Raw genomic sequence first — 9,183 nt, 5'->3', positions numbered from 1 at the left:
AATGCTCACCCTTAGGTGAGCATTATTTTGTTTCCGCTTCTTAATGTAAAAAAAATTGTTTTTCTATTAAGGTGCAACATTCGAAAAAAATTAGTGTCACTATTATTTTTTGACGCCATTACTATCGGAAATTTCTACATCCACCACTAATTATATCATAATATTGTTAAAAAATATAACTGCTTCTTGATTAAAAACTCATATTTCAATGTACTAGGAACGTGCAAGATAACCGAAACCAAAAAACCGAACCGTTTGAAAAACCAACGGTTTGGTTTTTGCTATTTATAAAAACCGATTTTTTTCGGTTTGGATTGGTTTTTTAAAATATAAAAACCGAAAAAACCGAACCGAACCAAACTACCAAATATATGTTTTAGTCTACTTCGACGATGAATTTGACTATGATGTTTTTCATGAAAATCTTACTATGATGTTCTTCAAAGAACTATGTCGATGTTTTTTTATCAACAAACTCTTCGACTTTCATGCAATAAAGTATTTATAATATTGAGATTATTTTTATATTAGGCTTGAATAAAATACTCATAAGCACATTACATGTATATAAATTTAACGTATGTTGTGTAATACTTATATAAAGTCTCATATCCGTTGAGGTTATAAGTAAAGTAAAAAAAGAGAAAAGTATAAGAAAGATACACAACTTGCAAGGTTGTCTAATTATATATTAGTGAGTCATTCTAACATGTGAAAGAGGTTTCGACATAAATTAAAAGGTATTTCTAATAATTCATAAACATGTATGGGGAGTATTTGTTGATGTCTACCAAAAGTTGTTTTTATGTTATTTGTTAACGGAAAAAACCGAAAACCGAAATAAAAAACCAAAAAACCGATAGAAAACAGGAAAACCAAAACCGAAAAAAACCGACAGTTTGGTTTCTCTAAAATAAAAAACCGAAACTATTGGTTCGGTTTCAATTTGAATCAAAAACTAAACAAAACCAAACCATACTCATGTACTAGTATTAAAACTCGTTACAATACTTTTAGTATAAAAATGAACAAGAATATTATTCAGCCGGTCGCCGGTGCAAGATATTTTATATATGGGTTGACACGTGTCACGACCACAGGAGGAGTCGAGGGCCGTTCACGAATAAAACTTGGTTCTAGAAATTTCCACTTTTGGTGGGCCAACGCTAATACCAAGCATTACCAACCCTTTCCAAATTTAAAACTTCATTTGCATTTGCATTTGCATTTGAGTTTCATTTCGGAGGGAAAAATAAGATGGAAATTTAGAAGAAAAGGCGCTTTTGAGTTCGTCTTTTTTGACTCCGCAAATTCTTCTGTAGAAAAGCATTCCCGCGAATTCATCTTCGTTTCTAACCGCTGACCGAAGAAATCAAGGTATGTTCTGTGTGAATCTATGTTAAGTGTCTGTGAATTTGATATTTTAGTGCGTTTGTTTCAATAACCATGGATAATCATCAATCTGCAAAGAAAATAGACTGATTTTGTTTGGCGTGGACTTAGATATAGGTTAATTTCAGTTCTGCATCACTATCCACTTACTTTGTTTAGTTTCTGATTGATAGAGGAAAATTTCCGATAAAATATACTGAACTTGTTTCGTTCATGATTGATAGATGTTGACTTCAATTCTACATCGTTTATGCAGATACGTTGTTTATGCTTAGGGTTCTGATGGTTGAATATTTGCGTTTGTCCTAATTTTACTCTGTTATTTTGTAGGAAGCGAGTGTTTGATCGCGAAACAGTCGTAAGCAAAAAAATATGTGCACTGGCGATGTGGTTGTGGACTATGCTGAAGGTCAGAAGCAAGATAGAATCGTTAGTAATATTTCAATTTTGCTAGAATTAGCGGCTGCGGATGATTTAGATGGATTTAGGTCAGCGGTTGAACAAGATTGTTTCGATGTCAACGATTCTGGTTTATGGTATGGTAGATCGATAGGTTCGAAGAAGATGAGGCTAGAGGAAAGAACACCGCTTATGATTGCCTCCATGTTTGGTAGCAAACAGGTTCTGAAGTTCATTCTTGGATTAAATCGTGTTGATGTTAACAAAGCTTGTGGCTCCGATAGGGCAACTGCTTTACACATGGCTGTTGCTGGTGGATCCAAGTCATCCGTTGAAGTGGTCAAGCTTTTGATCAACGCTTCTGCTGATATCAGTTGTCTCGATGTTCACGGGAATCTACCTGTTGACTTAATCCCTCTGGTCTTCGGTTCTTCTTTCAGTTCAAAAAAGAAATTCTTGGAGCTTCTGTTAAACGGTGAAGAACTTACAGACGATGATCATATCGAAGAACACAAGTTTTCCCCTATTTTGATTTCATCAAAAGAATCCCCCGAGAAGAAAGAGTATCCAATCGACCTCTCTCTTCCTGACATGAAAAACGGGATATACAACACAGACGAGTTCCGAATGTATACTTTCAAAATCAAACCATGTTCAAGAGCTTACTCCCACGATTGGACAGAATGCCCTTTTGTTCATCCAGGTGAGAACGCTAGAAGACGGGATCCACGTAAGTATCACTACAGTTGTGTCCCATGTCCAGAGTTTCGTAAAGGATCTTGCAGACAAGGAGATGCTTGTGAATACGCTCATGGAATCTTCGAATGTTGGCTTCATCCTGCTCAATATAGAACCCGTTTGTGTAAAGATGAAATAGGATGCAACAGAAAGGTATGTTTTTTTGCTCATAAACCAGAAGAGCTACGCCCATTACACCCTTCAACAGGTTCTGCTGTACTTTCTCCTAGATCTTTATCTTTCTCTTCTGATATTTCATCAATAAGTCCTTTCTCTCTTTCTTCCCCATCAATCATGATACCTCCTACCTCAAACTCCCCGGTTTCTTCCCCGTTATGGTCAAACCAGTCGTCCCCTACCATGAAGGGTGTCAGTAGCAGGTTTAGTAGGGCTACAAGTAGTCGTGATTTGGACCTTGAATCTGAGTTAATTAGGGCGGATATTTATCGTCAGCAACAACTGATCGATAGCTTTAGCAACCCTAGTTTTGGTAGCGATTATTTTGAAGAAATTGAAGCGAGAATTAATCCATTACACCAGAACATGAACTATTCTTCTGGGCTTCCATCATCACCACTGCGAATGTCCTCTCAGATTATGAATTCAAGATCGGCTGCGTTTGCAAAGAGGAGTCAAAGTTTTATTGACCGTGGAACAGCCAACCGCCAGTTGGGGGTTCCGACAATGGCGGCTTCGAAGCTTTCAGATTGGGGGTCTCCTGATGGGAAGTTGAATTGGGGTATTCAGAAAGATGAGCTTAATAAGTTAAGAAAATCTGCTTCTTTTGGGGTACTTGGAAGTGGCACAAGCTACGAGAATAATGTTACATCGGAAGAAGATCAATATTTTTCGCCATGGGTGGAAGATCAGCTGGTTGCTTGATTACATCAACATCCACTTGGTTACTTTATATGACTATTTAACGTGATTTATCGTTTAATTCAGTGAATTTAACTTCTAAATCTCTACTTATTAAATGCCGGAAAAATGAAGATAAGAGGATTAAAGATACACATGATTATCATGTCGATTTGTTTCGAGGAGATTCAGAAGCTTGAAAGCATCCATCTGATCATATATCAATATATTCTTTATAAGTTCAGGTTCATTTTTTTTAATGTATTACGATTTACGTATTATTGTCATTGGTTTTATATTTCACCAAAGTTCGTTTTCAGGTATAAATAAGTTACAGGAGTTATTTATAGAGACTTGACCTCGTAAATTTTTTATGTTGTTAATGTGAACACGTCTATGTATTTACAATTCATATGGTCAATCTACTATTAATAGTTTAATACGCACTTTGATTTCATAACTTAATTTGTTATATACATATGGCCATTTGATGATTTTAGCCTGTGGATTTGGTTTGTCCAAAGTACCCGAGTACCTGAGCCCAGTTACATTAGATAACGGGCTAAAAAAGTGAAGTTTTTGCCTTTTTGGTACAAGTTTAAATGGATCGGCCACGAAATACTTGTTTTTACATTTATTTTTTATTTTATATATATTTAGTGTTGGGTATAGTTAAAAACTTAAAATAGGTGTGAACATTTGGACCGGACCGGCTATTGGACTGGACCGGACCGGCTATTGGACTGGACCGGTTTCTGAGAATATTGTGGACCATAGACCATGAACCGGTACGACTTAACATGCATACGGGACAACTCGGTAAAACATGTTTATGGGTTTGATACGGTACAACTCGTAAAAATAAATACATTTTTGTTTTTTGTATCTGTTGGACCGATCAAACTTTGATTGTTTATATCATTTGTTTGAATTTTGAATCACATAAGTTATGAATTTATCATATCATATTTCAGCTTTAATATATCCAAACTTTGAACGATTATAATTCATTAAATATAACATCAAAAATGACATAATTGTAGTTTAAAATCATTTACAAACTCTAAATTACACGTTAGAAAAAAACCGCATGTTAATCCATGAATGAGATATGTTTGTTTAAAGATTTTTACAGAATACAAAGTTTAAAATAATAGCTGAAAAGCTGAAATATTTTAGCTTTGACGTCTTAACTTTAAAAGATTGTAATTCAATGAATTTAACACAAAAAGTGAAAATTATACTCTAAAATCCTATACAAACTCTAAATTACATTTTGGAAAAAACTGTATGTCTATCCTACTTAAAAAGAATGATATATGTTTGTTTAAAGATTTTCACAAAATACAAAAATTTAAAATAATAGCTGAAAAGCTAAAATATTTTAGCTTTGACATCTCAACTTTAAAAATTTGTAATTCAATGAATTTAACACCAAAAATGAAAACTATACTCTAAAATCCTATACAAACTCTAAATTACATGTTGGAAAAAACTAAATGTCACTCCGACTTATAACGAATGAGATATTCTTGTTCAAAGATTTTCACAGAATACAAAAGTTTAAAATAATAACTGAAAAACTGAAATATTTTAGTTTTGATATCCCAACTTAAAAGATTTCAATTCATTGAATGTAACACCAAAAACAATAAAATTGCAGTCTAAAATCATGTACAAACTCTAAATTACACGTTGGAAAAAATCGAATGTCAATCCAAATTAAAACGAATGAGATATACTTGTTTAAAGATTTTTTTTTTTTAAATCAGGTCCAAAACCGGTTTTTACCTGAACCAGTTGGACCGAATCGGTAAAAAAACCGAGTTGGTTTTGATTAATTCCTAGAACTGAGAACCGACCCGAAGGTCTAAAAAAGGGTCTATATCTAGGTCTGATCCACCGGTCCAAATGTTCACCCCTAAGTTAAAATACTACTCTTATAATATGAGTAATTTTATTTTCAAAAAAAAAAACCATATGAGTAGTTCTTCATATCATAGATATATCTTTAGTATTTTTACCTATTTAATATGTTGTTATTGTTTTATTATTTTGATTTTTTTCCCTTGCAAGGACAATGATGAATATATGTTAAGTACGAAGTATTTTAGTTATGTTGTATAATAGGATAAATAAATCAGACTTCACAAGTGAGCAAGAACACTTGCATCAATGGTTTTAACCGTCAATTAAGTTAAATTGTATTTAAAGGCTAATCCTAAATTCAATGCTATCTAAACCTTAAACCATAAACCCTGAACCATTTTAATACTTGACCCTTGTAGACATTTTCTCACATACGAATGTTCAACCCCACGATCATTCATTTCGGTACCTCGCTAAAACAATTCATGCCTTACTATCTAACTATGCTGTGTCGATTAACTATGTAACATCCCAAAAATCAAGACCAAAAATTTCATTTTAATTAGTTAATAAAACCATAAGTTATCAAACATTTCATCAAATCATTGTCATCAGAGTTCCATATAAAAAATCAGAGTAAAACATCCAAGGCTAAACATCATGGTGTGTGCGATGCAGTCATCCCGAGCTCTTCCCTCCGCTACCGGAAGTACCTGAAACCAAAACTGAAAACCGTAAGCACGAAGTTTAGTGAGTTCCCCAACCTACCACATACCATACACAAAACCACATACTGGCCCCCCGCCCACTGCATCGGGACTTGCCCGACATTGGACTCGCTCCAGCATCGGGCCCCGCCCGGCATCAAGCTCCGCCTGGCATCTAGCCCCGCTCGGTATACAGATCTGTTTCTCTTAGGCCCCGCCTGTCTCTAGGCCTCACCCACTAGCCACATACAATAACATAAACATACTATCACAATAAACAACCATACTCTACTGTATTCATGTTCTAAGGCCTCGCCTATGTTGGGCCCCGCCCCTGTCCTGCTACTGAAGAGTCATGGAAGCCCGTCCATACTCCTGCTAATGGTGAGATACGGGCCCCCGCCCACACTCACCTCTCTCCTGACCCGGGCCCCGCCCCTGCTCTACTAATAATGAGATACGGAACCCCGTCCGTACTCAGCTAGTGGTGAGATATGGGACCTCGCCCACACTCACCTCCCTACCAGGCACATACATGTATCACAAAGACAACAAGTATAACTACTATGCAACATATAACATTCCTCAGGCTTACCCCGACATCAGACCCTAATCCGGAATCATACTACCATATAAACATACCTCGGACTTTCCCTGGAATCGGACCCCTGGTCCGGAATCTATCGTACCGACACATGCAAGAATCACAAAGACCTCTAGCATACTAACATACGTCGGGTCTCGCCCGACATCGGATCGTAATCCGTAACATATATCATAAAAATGCCTAGGGCTAACCCCCGAGTCTTCCTACTATATACAAACATAATGGGCCGACATTGTGGTCGTAGACCCATGCACACAATGAGGAGACTCACCTCGCACTGCTGAAGACTTGCTGATACTCTTCTGGCTGCTAGCTAGCAATTCCCCGAACTGCTGCTCCTTCGGCTCCCCGAGCTACCAATACCAAAATAACACTTAGGCCAAAATACCCTCAACAGTCAAACTAGGTCAACCTTGGTCCGAGTCAAAGTCAACGGTCAATGGTCAAAGTCAACGCTCCGAGTTGACTCAACTCGCCGAGTTGCTTCATCAACTCGTCGAGTTCTAAAAACTCAGAACTCTGAAATCCTGAACCAACTCGTCGAGTCAACCCCTGACTCGTCGAGTTCCCTGGTTACTCAGACTCGTGTTAAACCGCATCAACTCGTCGAGTCATCCTCAGACTCGTCGAGTTCCATAGAACTCAGAACCATGCAAAACCTTGGTCAACTCACCGAGTTGTTCCATCAACTCGTCGAGCACATGCAAAATCCATAATCGAGAAAACTCTATCCAATCGTCGAGTCACCATATCGACTCGCTAAGTTCATGCAGTAAACAAACACGAGAAAACCCTCTTCAACTCGCCGAGTTGGCTATCCAACTCGCCGAGTTCGTTCAGTCCACTTCTCATTCAGACGATTCTAAGCCAAACAATTGCTCCCAAAGGTAGATCCAACCTCCTAGAGCATGCTTTCCATGTAAAGTTGCAACCTTTACGTGTAAACAATTCCCAAAAGCCAAAACTAAACTACAAGGAAGGGTTTTGATATGGAGGAGGGCTTCAAGCCTCAAAAGTTTGAGACTTTAATACATAGGGATCTTGGAGAGTCCAGATCTGAAGTTGCAACTTCAGATTGTGTTCCATGCAAGCACTAGTCCACAAATGTGCTAGGAACGGCCATGAAGCTCAAGATGAAGAGATCTATCAAATGAATGCTCAAGGTAACGACTTGTTACCTTCTATTAGCTGCCAAACTGTAATGTCCGTGTTTCTAGGCTAGGCATTAATATTGAGATTATAGTCTAGGTTAACCTTTGTAACTCATTTTAAAGAAATGAAAATGAATTATGTGAATATTACGTGAATTATGTGTTTTATACTTAATTATTAGGGATTAATTAATTAAGAATAAAAATAAGCGTCAAAAATAAATATTATATAAAGCCGATATCTATTAAGAAACTTGAAGTGGGTGTGACAAGGATTACGGATATATAAAGAATGCCGAAATCTGAGTTATAACGAAGAAATTATGACCTGTCGAAGTTTCGCGACAAAACCGGCACAGGGCCGAATGTCGTAAAAAGTGAGTTTTTGATAAACTACTTTTTAGCCTTAGTGATCTAAATGAAACTCGTAGTGTTCGTTAAACCGAGAGTAGGTATAGAAAGAACGCCCAGATCTGACTTCGTATGAGGAAGTTATGATTTTTCGAAGTTTCAGCTTAGCAGTAGACAACAAAAAACTCGAATTTTAGATCGAGTGATTTTTAGCCAACGCGACCTAAACGAGAATCGAAGGTCTTGTCAATAGTAGCGCAACGGTAAAAAGACAGACGAAAACGGACGTCGGATGAAGAAGTTATGAATTTTTAACGGATTTCCTGTCCCGGTCTGTTAAAAATAATAATTTGAAAATTAAAGTCAAAATTAGCCGACGAAATCTAAACAAAAGTTGTAGAGCATAATTTTCACTACGCGTGCATATAAAGAACGTCAAAAACGGAGCTCGTATGCGACAGTTATGGATTTTAGAAGTTTTGGCGCTAAAACCGATAAATTTCGCATAGGTGGCTTCGGCCACGTCACCTTTGCTTAGAACATGCCACGTGTCCGAAATTTTGGCTGAGTCATCCAAGCTGCTGAGTCATCCGAAGTGGTCCACTAGGAGTCCGACGCGTGTCCCATTCCTCGTGTCTGAGTCTCGCAGGAGGAGCCACGTCCGAAGCCTCGGACTAGACCGCGGTCCAATCAGAGGCCGACACCGAGCCCCTCGCACGCGCAGCCCATGTGCGAGCCACCTGCGCACCCTCGCCCAGCAGCTGCCACGTACCCTCGCCTGATGACTCCTTCTTTCTAAGACCGACTTCGGACCCCTATAAATAATAGGGCATGCGAGCCTTCTCGGATACATTTGGGAATTTGCCACTTTTAGCCCCTTTCTTCGTATTTTCTTCATATTAACATCCCCCAAAGCCCCGGTATCGATTATAACCCCCGGAATACGCCACGAAGAGCCCGAGAAGCCCGGAAAATTTATCTTTTCGGTTTCGAAGCCCGACCCTCGTAGAGCCCGGTTTCTGAATAAAACTCCCGGTTTTATTAGAAACGAACGTTTTAGGAAACGGATTGCTGCCCGATTTTCATCAAATCATGTGAGTGTATAGTCACC

The 9,183-nt window shown here is 38.0% G+C and overlaps 1 protein-coding gene across 1 annotated transcript; it reads left to right on the top strand.

The window, feature by feature from the left end:
• The first annotated feature begins 1,229 nt into the window (after window positions 1-1,229).
• LOC145137347 (zinc finger CCCH domain-containing protein 66-like) lies at window positions 1,230-3,829 on the top strand. Its single transcript, XM_079071490.1, has 2 exons — window positions 1,230-1,377; window positions 1,723-3,829. The coding sequence occupies exon 2, from the start codon at window positions 1,765-1,767 to the stop codon at window positions 3,409-3,411; it is 1,647 nt and encodes a 548-aa protein (XP_078927616.1). The 5' UTR covers window positions 1,230-1,377; window positions 1,723-1,764; the 3' UTR covers window positions 3,412-3,829.
• Window positions 3,830-9,183: the final 5,354 nt, after the last annotated feature.

This window comes from Lactuca virosa, chromosome 9 (genome assembly GCF_052849685.1).
Source record: "Lactuca virosa cultivar CGN04683 chromosome 9, Lactuca_virosa_CGN04683_v6, whole genome shotgun sequence".
Classification (NCBI taxonomy): domain Eukaryota; kingdom Viridiplantae; phylum Streptophyta; class Magnoliopsida; order Asterales; family Asteraceae; genus Lactuca; species Lactuca virosa.
This window is presented reverse-complemented; position numbering and strand designations above follow the sequence as displayed.

What these genes read in the sequence shown, in the direction of transcription:
- LOC145137347 (XM_079071490.1), top strand. Translation starts at nt 1,765, where the DNA reads ATGTGCACTGGCGATGTGGTTGTGGACTATGCTGAAGGTCAGAAGCAA.